Genomic DNA, 18849 nt, shown 5'->3' on the forward strand with positions numbered 1-18849 from the left:
ACTGAGCTCCTGAGCGCGACCCATTCTTTCACCAATGTTTGTAGAAGCAGTCTGCATGTCTAGGGGCTTGATTGTATACACCTGTGTCCATGGAGGTGATTGGAACACCTGAATCCAATGATTTGGAGGGGGGGGCAATACTTTTGGAAATATAGTGTATTTTGGAGGCAATTTTGTAAAAGCATGGTGTAGAGTAGGCAATAAATTTTACAAATTTATGTTTTTATGTTTTGTGATATATCAGTGTAGTGTGGCAAAAACGTGTAAGAGAAAGAGCCAAACATTTCCGCAGACAATATCTTTAATTTACAAAGTCCTTTTTTATATTGAGCACAACGCTTACACAAATTCTGGGTTTATTTTGGGGCCAGCACAGCCCAGAACTGGTTTTCGATGGTTTCTTTGGCATGCCAGTGGTAAAATAACTCCATCCATCTGGGCGATGATACAAGGCTCCCACCAAGGCACCTTTTTAATTAAGGATGAGCAAATTTGAGATTTCATTTTCTCATGACTTCATCAAAAATATGGAAATTTTGACAACATTCTGCCATTTTGACTAAACGCATTAGAGCCAATGGTTTAAGCAGACTTAAAGCACTATTCAGCTCAATAAACAAAGATGTAATATATTGCAGGTTACCAAGTCTTAGATGCGATGGCTTCATTCATTTTCTTTATTAGGCTTTTTCCTGTTCTTTTCACTTGGTTATCCAGCCAGTAAGTCTGTTCTCATTTTTTCCAACGTCCAATAGCAGACTAAGCTGTCTAGAAGTGGCAGTTAGGGGGTTAAGATAAACTATTTAACACTGACAGGGGTTCTTACACTGGCCAATTTGTATTCATTTATGTAAAACATTTATCCCTCAAAGAAATAAACTATTCCTGCAACCCCTTAAATGGTGTTAGCTGGTGTTTGGCTCATAATGTGTTAGTCAAATCCATCTAAATTTGCATCGAACCCACTCCCAAGACTGACAGCGCTGCTGTCCATGGTGACTCCATTGCACCTCCATCCAGTGTGGAGACACCCTAAGGCTGGCCATACACTATACAATTTTCTGTCCAATTTCTGCCCAATTTCCTTTAGATTTACCTTCAACTATGTAGCACAAGGGCCTGCCTAACTGGATACAATTGAAAGTGTTGCTTGGGTTTGACCTCCTATTATATGGTTTTTGGTAAATCTAAAGCCATTTTCTAAAGAAAATTGTATAATTTATGGCCAGCCTTAGACATTGTGGGGTTATTTAGTGAAACTGGAGAGTGCAAAATCTGGTGCAGCTCTGCAAATCAATCAGCTTCCAGATTTTATTGGCAAAGCTTAATGGAACAAGCTGAAGTTAGAAGCTGATTGGCTCCCATGCACAGCTGCACCAGATTCTGAGTGATCCAGTTTTAGTAAATCGCCCCCTAAATGTGTTACTGGCAGGATCACCAGGTAAAAGTAAAGGAAAAAAAAGCTTGGAAAAAGAAATCTAAATCAGCTACCACATTGAAAGACTGGTAATCTGCAATATATAAAGTTTTTCTTTTTAGGTTTACAAAAATGTGGCAGTTTGTAAGGGTACAGTGGGCTTTTGGTGGCTCCTGGGGTTTACAGAAGCTCTCTTCAGCTATCCTGGAGCTGTTCTTGTGCCACAAATAGCCCCTTGTTGACTTCATAAAAAATTAAAGTGACTGTATACATATAAAAATCAAATACACAAACAAAAAAATGTTTACTTAAAGTGTAACTATACCCAGGACCCTGCATTCATTATATCTGGTCTCCCGGGACCCTGCATTCACTATGTCCGCTCTCCCCGGACCCTGCATTCATTATATCTGCTCTCCCGGGACCCTGCATTCACTATATCCGCTCTCCCCGGACCCCTGCATTCACTATATCCGCTCTCCCCGGACCCTGCATTCATTATATCCGCTCTCCCCAGACCCTGCATTCACTATATCTTGTCTCCCACATTACACAGAACATGGAAATGCAATTATTTTAGTAAATATAAACCGCCAAATACTTTTTCTCATCAGCAGTATATAGCAGTCTTGTGACTTTTATCAGGGTCCAGCAAAGCACTGGTTAAACGTTTAGGAGGAGTTGCCATTCTTCTCTGACTGTCCTTTGAGGCTGTGTGACCCCTGACCCTCTATTCAGACAGCACTGATTGGCCCTGTGCTGATCACATGCACCCTCCCCCCCACAAAAAAAAAAATATCTCTAGTCATACACACCAAACGGAGCATGTGCAGAGTGTCTTCTAGGGCTCTGTACTATCAGCAGATGGATTGGGGATTGTGTAGGAAGGGGAGGATCAGAGAAGACAGGAAAAAACCACCTTTTTACAGGAGGATTAACCCCTTATGTTCCACAGAGAGTAAAACGAGTATGCTTTACTGCATATACAAACTGATTTTGATTGTGGGTTTAGTAACACTTTAACTTCTAGCATAAGTCGCCCAGCCCAAAAATAAAAAAAATCCCACACACACCTTCACTTAAACAGACTAATAGAATTGAGAGTTTCCTATTCAGCGCAATTTTGCTAATAGCTAAAGCAATTTTCAAATATTGCTGATGCTTATCAATAATGCCTCATAAATAATTTTTAGAATTTATCAGTAAGTGTTTTCTACTGACATAAAGACAGCACTTTTGCCAGGCACAGCAGGAACACATTTATAGATTTAAAGGTGCCTGGGATGGAATAGAACACCGAAGTATAGGATGCTATCAAGAAAGAAAAAAAGAGAAGGCTTCACATAACTGGAAAATGATGGGTTTGTGACTTCAGGTCAGTTCCTCAGATTATGTGGTTCATTGCTCAGGCTAATCTCGCAGCAGAGCTCTGGATGTCCTAATCAGTCTAGAAGGTTTCATGCCGTCTTAAGGGCAAATATACAAACTACTGCAGAAAATCCAGGGAGATATAAATCTTCAGGTGGCCACCTCAAACTGAAGATTCTGGTTTCTGTAGAGCTGGACTTTAAAGGGTTAGTCCATGCAAAATTGATATTTTAGATTTAGTTTAAGATGTTGAAAAGTGAAACCACCTGAAGGATCCTTAGAATTCTTGGGGACTCTATTGAGAAGATCTCAGGGTCTCCAAACCAATATGAGGGCTTCTACCATTCCTGCTACATTTTCTGTTATATAATAGAGAATGAAAGGAACTGAAAACACACAAAGGTGAGCAGGAACACCCAAAACTCTCAGGTGGACAGGAACAGAGTCTGTTGAAAAATTATACTTACCTTACCCTTGGCCTTGGCTTCTGCCAACAATGTCTAATCATGGGTGACTTCATGGACCTTTCGGCAAGATTCTAGCAAAAACTAAGGAACACAACATTTGGATGAGATGCTCCAACAGAGTGCAGAGTTTTGGGATGCTCAATGTTCCAACAATCCCAGAAAAGCCAGTGATATCATTCTCATTTAGACACCGCAATTGGAAGACAAGATGTAGGGTGAGAATATTTTGACGTTTTCTTCCCTGTAGAGCAGTGGTTCTCAATCTTCCTAATGCCGCGACCCTTTAATACAGTTCCTCATGTTGTGGTGACCCCCAACCATAAAATTATTTACCCAGTAATTATAATTCATGAATGTCGTTTTACCTCCAATACTGCTGCTTTGAACACAGTAGCTGCTTTTAACACAGTAGCTGCTTTCTACGCAGTAGCTGCTTTCTACACAGTAGCTGCTTTCTACACAGTAGCTGCTCTTTACACATTGCAAATATGTGTTTTCCGATGGTCTTAGGTGACCCCTGTGAAAGGGTCGTTCGACCCCCAGGTTGAGAACCACTGCTGTAGAGGAACACGGCATTTTTACTTGGTGGACTGGCCCACTAATGAACTAGTAGACCTTACATTTTAGTGCAAGCTCGGCTTTAAGGCTGACCATAGATTAATCGAAATTCAGGCGGTTTAGCAGGACGCAGCTGAATTTTAATCCATCCATGGCAGTTCCTGCTCAACAGAAGTCGATCTAATGATCAACGTTTGTCAAACAAGTCTGTTAGAAACTTTTCTTTGGCTGCAGTTAATCAGCATCAAGTGCTGCTCAGTAGAGGGGTCTCTGCTGTCAGAAAACAATGGCACATTGGGGAGGATTCCTCCATTCACCTCGCTTGTGTGGAAGTGAGAATCTGTTCGTTTTTTTGGGTTAGCCAAAAAATGGTCCATCTATGGCCAACCTAATATGAAAGTGCAATTAAAGGGAACAATATTTTAATGTATTGTCAAAGCAGAAAGTTAGCTTTTAACTGCCATTTTTTGCTTCTAATCCACAGATTTCCCAAGCAGTACTTTTATTTTTGCCACTAGATATCTTCAGTCCAGGGGCGGACTGACCATTTGGAAACTCGGGCACTGCCTGAGGGCCCGGGGTCAGTAGGGGGCCCCATGAGATGCCCCTGGTACCTTTTTCATAGCCTTTTTTTGAGTTTGGGCAAGGACACAGGGGCCCCATGATCCCCTATTGCCCGGGGGCCCCATGAGTTGTCAGTCTGCCCCTGCTTCACTCTGATGGTCAGCGGCATTCAACCCACTTCCACTGAGCCCAGGTCATCCTAGACCTGCCCCAGCCTGTTTAAGGCTAATGAAAGGAGACGTTACATTGGGATGAGTTAACCTCTCTGTCACTCTGTTCTCTCCTCCTATCAGACTGCTTCTGGCCAGCACATGAAATAATTGGCTCCTTGTATTGCTTCCTCCTCCTATACTTCAGACCTGCTGTACTGGGACTGCAAGAGACTGATACCAGGCCAAATTCAGGTACTTACATTTCTTGCATTTATAAAAAACAATGGTGTATTATTATATGTGTCTTTTATATCAGTTTTAGTCTCCTCTCCTTCAGTCTCATACAGGTACAATGTAAAAGCGTAAGTATGGCCAGGATTAAAAATGACCTATATGACACAGTCTGTCTCTAGCATTAAAACAACTGTCTTTGTTTTTCAGAGTCCCCCCCATAACTTATGTTTATTACCCGGTGATCCTGCCAGTAATTTAATGTTTTTCAACTTTTTTTTAACAGCCCAAGCTGTCCAGCAAAGGTGGCAGTTAGAGGGTTGAAACAGACCATTTCCCACTAACAGGGGTGCTTACAATGGTCAGCCTTTATTCATTTATGTAAAACATTTATCCCAAAGGGGAAAAAAAAACTATTGCTGTAACTACATAAAAAGTGTTAGCTGGAGTTGGACTGTACATTGTTAGTCACTAATGTAAAGTCCTTCTCAGAGGCGTCCCTAGGGTTGGTGTCACCCGGTGCGGTAACACTTGGTGACACCCCCTCCGAGGATCCCCGCAGAATGGATCGGATATGCGGATTGAGCATAATGGATCGGATTCCGATCCATTATGCTCAATACGCAGATCGGATCCATCCTGCGAGGATCGTCGGCTTTCTTTACAACTTACCTTTTCTTGGAGCGGGTCCGGTGTCAACCCGTATAGGTTGCATGCTGACGATCCCCGCAGGATGGATCAGATCTGCGGATTGAGCATAATGGATCGGAGTCCGATCCATTACGCTCCCCAATCCGCAGATCCAATCCATCCTGTGGGGATCGTCGGCATGCAACCTATATGGGGTGACACCGGACCCGCTCCAAGAAAAGGTAAGTTGTAAAGCAAGCCAACGATCCCGCAGGATGGTTCGGATCTGAGGATTGAGCATAATGGATCGGAGTCCGATCCATTATGCTCCCCAATCCGCAGATCCCATCCATCCTGCGGGGATCGTCGGCTTGCTTTACAATTTACCTTTTCGTGGAGCGGGTCAGGTGTCACCCAGTGCGGGCCGCACCCCCCGCACCTGCCTCGGGACGCCACTGGTCCTTCTAAATCTATTTGGCCATCCAACACCACCTTCTCCACTGACTGACAATGCTGCTGTCCAAGGGTGGCTATGATGCTCCTCCATAGATACAATGGAGGAGTGAATGTAGTCACCCCAAAAAAGGAGGTGTGTTACTGGCTGATCGCCAGAAAACTCATGCTTATGCAACCTCCGCATCCAATGATTGGTAAGCTACAACATATTACAGTTTTGTTTTTAGTTTTAGTCACACTTTAACTGCCTAAAACAGCCACTGAAAACAGCAAAAGTATGCACCAAAGTACATAAACGTTTATTAAATCTCATTTTCTTTGCAGGATTGAGATCTTTAATGCACTTACAATATCTGTTAAGCGTTTCCACAAAAAATATTTCCCATTAAAGTAGAACTTCCAGTCAATATATAAAAAGAGGTCACCCTCCAGTCCAGTCATTTAAAAAAAAAAAAATCATCAAATGTATTTTAAATACTGCTAGCATAATACTACACCTGAAATTTAAATTCATATTTTCTTTCTCTTCTCCTCCACGGGAGCAAAACCAGCCTGAGATGTGGATGTGAGCCAGACAGGTGACACAGAAAGCTGTAGGTCTGCAATAGGAAACAATGGTGTCACCTTATGCACGTGGCGGCGATGTCTGAAAGACGGTAACAGCTGAGCAGAATAGCAATAGTAATAGAATGTATTTATAATAATATTGTGGGTTGGTGCTGCGTTAAATATTCCCATCAATATCACCCGCAGGGAAGTTGTTCTTCCACAACTGGACAGGCTGGCTCCATTTGTGTTGGGTGATGTTGGTATCATTGAACGTAGAAAAAGGCCATCAGTGACCTCTAGTTTAAAACCATCAAAATGTCTGTTTTTAGTACATGAATGCTAACCTTCGTCTTGGTTCCCGGTAAACCTCTGCCCTTTACTCAGTATCAAATCCCTGAAATTACCTCCCAGGGAAATTTAAGCCATCTGATTCCATGAATCCTACAAGGGTTTCCATAATGATGCTTGTTCTTGCAGAATAATGCTTATCGATATACAGTTGTGTCCAAAATTATTCAACCCCCAATGCTGTAAAGGGGTTTAGGGACTATAGTGTACATTTGGAATTGTATTCAGAATCAAATCCTACAAGGACGTTGTAACTACCCAAATGCAACTAAAATGACATCAATTGTTTATGTAATACAGTAGTAAATGGTTCTTATGTGGTTTCTTCATTGCCACAATTATTCAACCCCTTAAAGACTACCACTCTGAAGAACAGAGGTTCATACAGGTGCTTTCCATCAGGTATTGAAAACACCTGTGGATGTCACCGAGCAGCAATCAAGCATAATAAGCACCAATTAGGCAGCTTTAAAATGACTGTGATACTCAGCTCCTTCTAGACATTTACTGGTGTGGTTACAAACATGGTGAAGGCAAGAGAATGGTCCAGGAAGACAAGAGAAGAGGTGATTTCTCTTCACAGGAAGGGCAATGGCTATAAGAAGATTGCAAAGATGTTAAACATACCAAGAGACACCTTAGGAAGCATCATTCGCAAATTCAAGGCAAAGGGCACTGTTGAAACGCTACCTGGTCGTGGCAGAAAGAAGATGCTGACTTCGACTGCTGTGCGCTACCTGAAGCGTAGAGTGGAGAGAAGTCCCCGTGTGACTGCTGAGGAACTGAGAAAAGATTTGTCAGATGTGGGTACAGAAGTTTCAGCCCAGACAATAAGACGCACACTGCGTAATGAAGGCCTCCGTGCCAGAACTCCCAGGCGTACCCCCTTGCTGTCTCCAAAGAATAAGAAGAGTCGACTGCAGTATGCCAAAAGCCATGTGGACAAACCACAAAAGTTGTGGGATAGTGTTCTGTGGACTGATGAAACAAAATTAGAACTGTTTGGGCCCATGGATCAACGCTATGTTTGGAGGAGGAAGAACAAGGCCTATGATGAAAAGAACACCTTGCCTACTGTGAAGCATGGTGGAGGGTCAATCATGCTTTGGGGCTGTTTTGCTTCTGCAGGTACAGGGAAGCTTCAGCGTGTGCAAGGTACCATGAATTCTCTTCAGTACCAGGAGATATTGGATGGAAACGTGATGCAGTCCGTCACACACCTGAGGCTTGGGAGACGTTGGACCTTTCAACAGGACAATGATCCCAAGCATACCTCCAAGTCCACTAGAGCATGGTTGCAGAGGAAAGGCTGGAACATTTTGGAGTGGCCATCGCAGTCACCAGACTTAAATCCGATTGAGAACCTCTGGTGGGACTTAAAGAAAGCAGTTGCAGTGCGCAAGCCTAAGAATGTGACTGAACTGGAGGCCTTTGCCCATGAAGAATGGGCGAAGATACCCGTAGATCGCTGCAAGACACTTGTGTCAAGCTATGCTTCACGTTTAAAAGCTGTTATAACTGTAAAAGGATGCTGTACTAAGTACTAAGATTGAATGTCACTTGGGGGTTGAATAAAACTGATAATGCTGTGAGCACAGAAAAGACATTTGTGGTTATTTCATTATAACTGTTATGTTATATTTGTCTGACCTACAAGTGCCTCTTTAATGTAAATGTAAGCAAGATGACTGAATGATCAAAAGCAATGTCAAACTGGCCAAAACACTCAATTTCAGTGGGGGTTGAATAATTTTGGACACAACTGTATATTTAAAACCATAAAAAAATTATATTGTCCTGTCCATTGGGAATGTTTTTTTTTTAATTGTATTCGTGTCTGTCTCCAGAACAGTTTTTTTTACATGGAAGAACCCTTGAAATAACTTCAGGTCTCAGGGAACTTCTGCTAATGGTTACCACATTTCCAGCTCATCATGGTACATTATGTTGATAATGTAAGAATTCATACAAGAATAAGGAATGTGATGAACTTAGCATACTTGACAACCACTTTATATGACAAAATTATTTTCAGGAGCAACAATTAAATGAAATAAACCATAATATGACCAGGAAAGAAATATAGCCGGTAAAAATAATACTGTTTCACTGGTGGTCAGTGGGATGTTTCCCCTTTCATTGCTGGTCAATGGAAAAGTGCCCCATTACATTGCTGGTCATTGAAATGTCCCCTTAATGGAAGAGGGCCCTGAAGACGTGGTCAGTGGGAGAAGGACCACCTTACATTGCTAGGTCAACTTATACTGATGGTCAGTAGGAGAAAGGTCCCAGTGCACTGGTGGTCATTTCAAAGATGACCACCTTACAGATAGCTAAAAAGAGCATTAGTGTTAGTGGTAACTTGTCAGAAATTGCTCATTGCTCATGGAACCCCCAGTAAACTCTTGAGGGACCCTAGCATTCCATGGAACCCTGATCGAGAAAGGCAGCTCTGAAGTTCTTTATGCAAAAAAAGGAAATAAATTCAAATTGACCACAGTCCTGGGCAAATTTTATTGATTTATACAGTCTTAAAGTATTTTTCACATTTAGTACTGAATGTATCTATTCCCATTTAGAACCTCTTGAAAATAAAAAAATATAGAAATTCCACTTCTTGCTGGATACACTTTTCTTGACTATATCCTCATATATCCAAACTGCTTTTTTATTTACATTTCTGTGCAGGTAGGTGAGAGGGTGGCATCTCTTTCTTCTTTATTCCAGAGTTTAGTTGCAAAAGATATGTCGTTACACATTGTTATCTCTCACAAGCCTATCTGAGTCATGGCAATGAATGGAGTTGGGGTTGCATGCAGTGGAAAAAAATGAACAACTGGTTTGGTATTCCTTAGTTCAGATTTGGTTGGCTTAATCATCCACTGTTACAAAGTGGTCGTTTTAGTACTTTTTTGTTGCTGTAAATAAATAATGTATATGTAGTCTGGAATTTGTCTCTAAGTGCTATAAGATATAGAAATAGTCCCACTTTTTTGAGTAACCTGTCCTGGCATTGGTGGCCCTTTAGACACCTTTGTCTTTTTTCTTTTAAATAACAGTCTAGCCACTGTTTGTGTTCCACAAAAGGGTTGACATTTGGAGTAAAACCATTCACAGAGGAGGTCCTGGGAACACAGGTGACTAGTTTTGTCAATTTAAAAAGTTGACAGCAAAGTCAAAAGAACACAACATCCTTCTGGCCATTTCATGTGGATGTCAAGGTGCTTTGAAGCAGCCTTCATATTTCATCACCTGAAAACACCTTTACCTTCTTCAAAGGAGTTCAGAGTTGATCACAACTGGTTTCCATCTCTTGTTTTCTTGTCAGAAGTTCATGGAGTGCCTAATGGTCTAGAAGAGTCTGAATGATTTCCAGAAGTTTGGCGAACGCCCCTCTTTCCGTGGTCTTCATTGATGTGGGACACTTCGGTTGAGGCAGCATCAAACCCAGGCTCGGCGTGGGCCACGTTGACCACATGCACCTTGTTCCGTCCTTTCTTCCTTAAGAGACAGCTGAAGACTTTCTGGAATCCTTTCCGGAAGTGTTTGGACACTAGAGCATAGACAATTGGATTGAGGCAAGAGTTGGCATAAGCCATGCAATGAGAGAGAAGGCGGAAGGCATAGGTAACTTGGTTGAATGGAAAGTCACCATAAAGATAGCACATGACCACCACATGGTGAGGAAGCCAACAGAGGCAGAAGAGGACAGTCACAATAATTATCATTTTGGTAACTTTTCTCTTGGCTTTTTTGGACTCTGACATGTCCTCTAAGGGGTCTACAGCAGTCCAAAGATATTTAATGGTTCTGGTGTAAGACAGACTTACAATAAGCACTGGAATAACATATCCCACGATGAAGGTGCCAGTATCCATAATTTTACGAGTCCTCTCTTTCCACCCTGGCATGCAGATGTGGCTGGTATCAAAATCCATCAAGTCGTAGTAACTTAAATAAGGTCCAGCAAAGACCACAGATAAGCCCCATATAATGGCCATGGTGGCTACAGCATTGCAAGGAGTCCTCAGTTCCCGGGAACGTAGGGGATATCGGATGGCCAGGTATCTGTAGAACAAGAAAAATAATTGCTCAGTGTTTTCTACTCATCTAATAACCTTTGTTGGATCGATTGTCTTTAAGATGAGCTTTAGTTATACACAAAATGTGTATAAATAATATCACCAAATTTAAGCAGCGTTAAAGTGTTCCTTTCACATCTATCCTGTAGTGTCAAAAATGTTCCTATTCTAGTGACCACTCAACCCCTGGAGCCACAAAAAACAAGATCACTATGGACTACCAAAAGTGACAACAGGTGACAACGATCTAAGAGGGGATTCCCATCTCTTTGGAGAGATTTCCAATTATTTCCTGGGGTAAGGAACTGCCAAAGTCTGCCTGAAATCTCTCTCTCTCAATATATATAAATATATCAGGGGCGGACTGACCATTTGGGAACGAGGGCCCGGGGTCAGTAGGGGGCCTCCCTGATATATATGTATATATATATATATGTGTGTGTGTGTGTGTGTGTATATAGGCTTAGCTATGAAACATTTATGTTTGATTACTTATTTATCCTCACATACTCTGTGGATGATTCAAAGTCCAATGGTCTGACATGCTAATAACACATGCCATCTCCTGAGTGTGCATAACAGTATCACATAACAGCCTTTTAATGAAAGTCCAACTCTAGGCAAAACCTTTGTGTTTAGTTTTGGATACAGCAGGAAAGGGCTAGAGCTCCTTTAGGTTTTTATTGCTATGTGTGTTTCTACTGGGGAGATTTCTCCTCGCTTTCTATCAGGGCAGGAAGTAATGGAAAATCACTCCAATGGGGATACAGAAAAAACACATTTAGTAAACGGTGACCAGATTTCCAAAATTCAGTGACACCCTACTGAGCATGCTCACTTTTATGGGTGTGAGGCAGGAGTGGAGGTAATAGCCGGTAGGCAAAGTGCACTACACCAAATGTTCGGTGTGGCCGACTTGTGCTAACAATGGGAGGGGCTTAAAGGGCATGGTATAATAATACCTGAGTCTACATTGCTCTGGGTGTCAGGAACCAGTGGCAAAGATGACCAGATCTGTGTGGCTACACTCACAAAACAGGGAGGAGACTGTATGAGCATTAAAGTGCCACTAAACCCACAACAGTACAATCAGTCTGTAGATGCAGTAAAGCATGCTTGTTATACTCACTGTGGAACCTAAGGGGTTAATCCTCTGCATTGTGTAAAAAGGCTGTTTGATCCTGTCTTCTCTGATTCTCTCGTTCTTTTGATGTCTCCAATCCATCTGCCATTATTAGAGCAGCAGTGGCAGGTTTGAACATGCTCAGTGTGTATTGCTAGATAGGTTTTTTTTTTGTTTGGGAGAGTGCATGTGATCAGCACAGGGCCCATCACTGTTGTTCAGTCTCATAGGACAGTCAGAGGGATTGAAAATTCTTCCTACGAGATTAACCAGTGCTCAGCTGGACACTGATAGAAATCGCAAGACTGCTGTATACTGCTGATGAGAAAAGGTATTTAGCAGTTTATATTTAGTAAAATAATTGCATTTCCATGTTCTGTGTACTGTGAGAGACCAGATATAGTGAATGCAGGGACCGAGGAGAGCGGATATAGTGAATGCAGGGTCCGGGGAGACCAGATATAGTGAATGCAGGGTCCAGGGAGACCAGATATAATGAATGCAGGGTCCAGGGAGACTGGATATAGTGAATGCAGGGTCCAGGGAGAGTGGCTATAGTGAATGCAGGGTCCAGGGAGACCAGATATAGTGAATACAGGGTCCAGGGAGACCGGATATAGTGAATGCAGGGTCCGGGGAGACCAGATATAGTGAATGCAAGGTCCAGGGAGACCAGATATAGTGAATACAGGGTCCGGGGAGACCAGATATAGTGAATGCAGGTCCTAGGAGACCAGATATAGTGAATGCAGGGTCCGGGGAGAGTGGATATAGTGAATGCAGGGTCCAGGGAGACTGGATATAGTGAATGCAGGGTCCTGGGAGACCAGATATAGTGAATGCAGGAACCGGGGTTTAGTAACACTTTAAGTGAGATTTATTTACTGTGAAAAAAAATTCCTCCAGATACCAACACCCAGCAAACATGAAAATAGTATGAACCAAAACCCCAGAGACAGAATACCTGACTAATAAACCAATAAACAAACAGAAAGCCTAGCTAACAACTAACTATATAGAATATGTAAAAAATGAGGAACACAAAAAGGGGAACAAAACTGGGAAAAGGAACAAGGGAGAGCAGGAACAAGGTAGTAGGGTACTAGGTACAAGGTACAGGGTAGGAGCAAGATCATGATAACTGGCAACAGGATCTGGCAGCAGAAAAATACTGGAGCAAGAGGCACCAAAGGGGGAGGATCCAAATACCATCCCAGCAACCAGCATTAAGTGGAGACTGATTACTGAAGAATGCTGGCTGCTGGGAGACACCCACTGGTAGACACTGGAACTACACCCTCCACCCAGGGAGACAACAGTGCCACCAGCAGGTGTTTCAAGTCCTGAGGGTCGTGAGTACAAACCTAGATGTGCACTGCAGGTCACCATCACAAGCAAAGGCAAAGTGGCAAATTATCTATATTTTTACCTCCCACACTAAGGTCTGCACAAGTTGAGAGGGAAGCTTAATAACCCCGGACACATCCAGGAAGCAGACAGACCCCTCCTCTCCATCCTCCTACTCCAAGCCAACCACAGAAATTTTTCTAATATAGCACCCTCCTAGGTAACTAGGGGGAGCTCTAGCTCTAATTGTTAGTGAGGAGGGCTAAGTAGCAACCTGGGTGTGATAGCCAGGTGGGTCAAATTGCAAACCCACTCTCTGGGACTTTCCTTTGCTCTAGGACTTTGGAGAAAGATCTAGAAGCAGTGGGTGGAGGTGAGAATTGGCTGATCTGTACTCTTAGAGGATCCTGGCCAATTCCCAACAGGAGGCTTGGCAAGGGGCCAGGACAACCTTTAAGAGTAACTAAGCCTGCTCAGCAGCTGGAGAGTTGGAGGGAGAGTTTGGGTGGAAGATGAGAAAGTGAGGTTGGAGAGCAGGAGCCTGGTTGGGGGCCCAGATGGAAAGGGGCTCACCTCCAGGCAAAGGAGAGACTTCACCAGCCCCCTGAGAGAAGGCCACCTGTGTAGCACAGAAGGAGCAGCCTGGTAGCAGTCACCGACCCACCAGCACACAGAAAAAGGACTAAGTGATTAAAACTGCACCCCCTGGGCCAGATAGGGGAAGGAACACTTTGGTGGGAAACCACATTAGCGACTACCTGGGTCTGTCTTACTTTAAAGCGACAGGCGCTGGATCCCCTGCTCAGGGATTCACCCAGATCAGCTGGATTAGGGGAATCTAGGGTCTGGGGTGGTACAACCAAAGAGCCTGGCTAGCTCTCCAAGAAGAGGATTTTTTTTGCTGTAAGAAAACTTGTTTATAGTTCCAGGGAGTTGTCCTCGGTTTCTCAGTTCCATTGGGCATCCCGTACACTCCTAATCCTATCCCTGTTCAACTCCCCTAATAAAACTTCAATCAAAGCTCAAGGACTGGGCACTGTCTCCTCGATGCAAGTCTGACTGAAGGAAATGTGTGTAGCCTGGCTATGCAGGACTATAGGGGGACCCAAACTGCAGCGACTCCTAAGGGGGTAGTGCTACACTAAGATGGATTACCTTGCATGGACACAGTTATTAAACTAGAAAGAAATTGGGGGCACATTGTTTTAACCATAGATGGCATCAGGGACATTTTTGTTTTACCAGGACAGCCCCTAAAATAGGGGACTGTACCCAGAAATCGGAGACATCTGGTCACCCTAAATTAGTAGAGTGGGGAAGGCTAAGAATTCGGACAGTGTTTTTGTTGCTGTTTGTGCCTTCTTGTCTTGGTGGCAGTAATCTTTCTTTTCTTTTGCAGAAGTAAAGAAGAGAGGTAAGGTTACAGATAGAGATAAAAACCTGAAAGAACACGTTTTCGCTTTAACAGCAAAAAAAAAAATATCTGTAGTTAGGCTTTATGAAGAATTTAATCAACTACTTCTGTTCACTGATTCTAGAGCTTTTATTGCTCTTTCCGCTGGTATTGCTTCACTACATGTGCTAAGTGCTGTAATAAATTTACAGATGGTTCATTAGTCCTTGTAGAAAATTGCAGTCTCAGTCCCTTACAGATCATTAAGAGGATTTTCTACTTTACATTTAGCATCATATAAATCTGTTTTTAAAGCTGAACTCCAGTCTTCCCCCTAATCTTGCACAGTTGTAATGGCTCCCAGGGCCGTGGATAGGGGGGTACCACCAGTCCTCCTGTATGGGGCCCAGGCCTGCAAGGAGGCCCAGGCAGCTGGGTGAATCAGATGTGGTCAGGGAGGGTGATCAGCACGAAGTGGGCAATTACTGGAACCGATCCCCTGTATGGCTCTCCACAGCAGCTGAAAGCTGGCTTCTTCTCCTCTCCCTCCCGCTGGCTTTCAGCTGCTGCAGAGAGAGCCATATAGAGGATCGGTTTCAGTAATAGCTCCCCATCACTTTCCCTCAGCATCCCCCTGCTGGCCAGGCCCCCCTGTGTGCACCCACCAGTAAACCATTAGGCTGTCAGTAGAGCGGTCTCTAGTGGCTCTGATTTTCAGCAGTGCCAGATTCTAACTTCAACTTGCTCAATTAAGCTTTGACAATAAAACCTGGAAGCTGTTTGGATTCTATGCAGAGCTGCATCAGATTTTGCACCATGCAGTTTTAGCAAATAACCCCCTAAATGGCAGTGCTGTCTGCTACCTCATTCCTTTGCTATCATCATGAGTTACTTCTGATGAGTTTTCCTGACACCAAGAGAAAAATGGTGACAGGGGAGGAACCTCCAGCAGATTGACAGCCCTCTGTTCTGTTACTGTGTGTTGTGTGAAGGGGGGTGTGCCCTTCCCTCCAATCAACTCTCAGAGCTCTCCTCACTGTTGTAAATACAGCTCTCCACCCTTGCTTTTTCGAGCTGAGAGATCCTGTGTAAATTCTGCACTTTGAATAGATGTAGGGGAAAAACAGCTGTAGATAAACATGTACAACGTATGTAGGAAGATTTGTTTTATCTCTGTGTATCACCTGAGGCCAGTCACTTTACTGGGTATATGTAAGGGTTTACAACCACTTTAAAGGGGTACTTTACCCATAACAACCTAATAAAAAATAATGTTCTTTAGCACGGAACTTACATTTCACATTAATACTTGTGCTACCAAAATGAGTGTGTTGTAAATTGCCTCCAGCGTTGCTCATGTTTCTTCTTGCTGGAAGAGGCCATTTTGCTGAAGCCAAGAGCTCTTGAGCAGCAGTAAATCTTTAGGCTGTCAGTAGATCGGCTTCTAGTGGCTGTGATTTTCGCCAGTTCCAGAGAACAACTGAGCATGTTTAGAGAATTGTATTGATAGATTTTGAACAGTATAGGCACTTATTTTTAATGTTTCACATATATCTGAAAAAGGGGCCAACATGAAATAGTCTAACAGGACTTAATTTTCTGACTAAAGTTCCACTTTAAGTGATTGAGTTTAGATCTTGTTTAAATGTGGGGGAAGGAGGGGATTCAAACTTACCGATCCACAGACACTGCTGCCAAGGTGAAGCTGCTGGCGTACATGGTCAGGTAGATGAAGAAGTGAACGGCTTTGCACATAAATGCTCCAAAGACCCAGTCCTCCAGAGAGTAGATGGTGGCCTGGAATGGGACGCAGAAGATGATGAAGGACACATCAGCCACGCTGAGGTTCAGGATGAAGAGGTTGGTGGTATTGTGAGTGCGTTGGCCACTTCTCAGAAGCACGGCCAGGACAAGGCTGTTCCCCACTGTTCCCAGCAAGAAGATGAGAGAGAAGATAACTGGCACCACCACACTGGCTGGATTAAAGAGACTCAGATCTGATGAGTTCCAGGAGCCCGCCAGGGCCGCAAAGTCATCCGGGTCCGACATGGACACAGCTGGAGGAGCTGGAATAGGAAAAGTCAAAGTAAGTTTTAGGACAACTTCCCCTTTTCTTTGTTTCCTACGTAATTCTTCATATTCTGATCTGTGTACTTCCACTCATTAGAGTTAGCATTAGAATTGGTGTTGCGGCTACTGGATAAGGTTATGATAAGGGTTAGTGTTAGGGCTATTGTTAGGGATAGGTGTAACGGGCCGCCTGACAGCACCTCTATCGGTCCCCCGGTAGAGCCTCCCCAGAGTGCGGAGTCTAAGCACCGGAGCACTTGTTCACCAGGGCCCCTGATGGTGGGGATGGACATGGAGCGCTCCGGTACCAGGTCGCAACTACCAGGTATCTCCAACAGGGGTAGAGGAGTCTGACAGGGGCTCCAGAGAGCTAGGAGTCTGATGTAAGGGAGCCTAGTGATCCCTGAGGGGTGGGTGGTGGATGAGTTAAATCAGAGTCATGCAGGCCGGGTCGGTAACTAGCGGATCGGTAAGGTACAAAACGGTAGGCAAAGGATAGTCGGGTCACACGCAGGGTCAATACCAGGAGGTCAGATCTAAACGGGAACATCCAGGAGCAGAGTCAGGCAAGCCAAGGGGTCAGGACGGGAGAAGGCAACAAGGTCAAAACAATCCAGATCAGAAGTACTCACACATAGGTAACAGGATACAAAGACCATTCGGCAACAAGTGTCTGTGCAGGGCTAGTTTAAATAGCCCACCCTGTACCTGACAGGCATAGCCTGGGTCCCAGTGCCTGCCTAGTACTGTCCAGACGACGGGTGCGCCTGGGTCCTAGTGCCCTGCCACCTATACGTCTCGGCAGACACCTACGCATGTGTAGACCCATGCGTCGCAATAGTTTCTGACAATAGGGTTAGGGTTAGTGTTTGGGACTATTGTTAGGGATAGGGTTAGGGTTAGTGTTAGGATTATTGTTAGGGATAGGGTTAGGATAGGGTTAGTGTTAGGACTATTGTTAGGGATAGGGTTCCCTACTCCTCAGAAGCCATTTAGTCCCCCGCACCTTTTAAAACCTCAAAAATGTACATGATTTAGCCTTCCCTTTGGACTCCAGTGCATTTTTACACAATGTTCCAATTTTTTTGCCAACATTTTTGGGCGAAGTGAAAACAGTTTTACATATCCCCAGTTATACGTGCACTAATAAAGCTACAATCGCCTTACATCTAGAATGTTGCTTATAAGATTTTTTTTCTTTTTTTTCTTCCTCGTGAAGTTGTGATATCTGCTTCATCCCTCCGGAGTGTGAGCTCTATATTATAAACAGTAGGGAGTTCCAGAGTTCTTTGTTTTGCATCGAAGCATATGAGTTATGAAAACTTCCAGGGTCACAGCTCCCTGCCTCTCCCTCCACAGGGAGAACAATGTGGACTATGGGGAGAGAGCAGGGAGCTCACCGCAGCATTCTGATGGATGTGCTGAAGTGTGTGACTGGAGCAGTGGGGAGCTGGACTATGGAACCAATAAACAACTTCATTTCTATTCAAGTACATTCATTCCTTCTCTGTGTAGTGTTCACAGCTTACAGGGAGTGCAGAGTGCTTATGGAAATAATGGATTTATTGTGTTCAGGACTTAAAATCACAATACAGAATATATAACACATATGAGGAATTGATTATATTGTATATTCTTAATCTTTCTTTCTTTCTTTTTCTTTCTTTCTTTCTCTTTCTTTCTTTCTTTCTTTCTCTTTCTTTCTTTCTTTCTTTCTTTCTCTCCCACTGTCTCAGATTCTTTCTTTCTTTCTTTCTCTCTCTCTCTCCCCCCCCCCTCTCCCCCCCTCTCTCAGATTCTTTCATTCTCTCTCTACTGTTCTCTCTCTCTTTCTCAGATTATGGTGGCATCTTAATCTTTCTTTCTCTCCCACTGTCTCAGATTCTTTCAATTTCTTTCTTTCTTTCTTTCTTTCTTTCTTTCTTTCTTTCTTTCTTTCTTTCTTTCTTTCTTTCTTTCTTTCTTTCTTTCTCTCCCACTGTCTCAAATTCTTTCTTTCTTTCTTTCTTTCTTTCTTTCTTCTTTCTTTCTTTCTTTCTTTCTTTCTTTCTTTCTTTCTTTCTCTCCCACTGTCTCAGATTCTTTCTTTCTTTC

General features: G+C 43.4%; 1 protein-coding gene across 1 annotated transcript; it reads right to left on the reverse strand.

The window, feature by feature from the left end:
* Positions 1 to 9235: 9235 nt before the first annotated feature.
* On the reverse strand, positions 9236 to 18393 carry LOC149441957 (galanin receptor 2b-like). The gene is made up of 2 exons (XM_089656744.1): positions 16361 to 18393; positions 9236 to 10808 (listed from the first exon to the last, which is right to left on the reverse strand). The coding sequence occupies exons 1-2, from the start codon at positions 16732 to 16734 to the stop codon at positions 10073 to 10075; spliced, it is 1110 nt and encodes a 369-aa protein (XP_089512870.1). The 5' UTR covers positions 16735 to 18393; the 3' UTR covers positions 9236 to 10072.
* Positions 18394 to 18849: the final 456 nt, after the last annotated feature.

Source organism: Staurois parvus, unplaced genomic scaffold (assembly GCF_062004578.1).
Source record: "Staurois parvus isolate SC_StPar_1 unplaced genomic scaffold, SC_StPar_1.0 ptg000931l, whole genome shotgun sequence".
In the NCBI taxonomy this organism is placed as follows: domain Eukaryota; kingdom Metazoa; phylum Chordata; class Amphibia; order Anura; family Ranidae; genus Staurois; species Staurois parvus.

Coding starts and splice junctions, on each gene's coding strand:
- LOC149441957 (XM_089656744.1), bottom strand. CDS start 16,734: ATGTCGGACCCGGATGACTTTGCGGCCCTGGCGGGCTCCTGGAACTCA. Junction 10,809..16,360: donor GCAGCAGTGTCTGTGGATCG/GTAAGTTTGAAT, acceptor CTTGTTCTACAG/ATACCTGGCCATCCGATATC.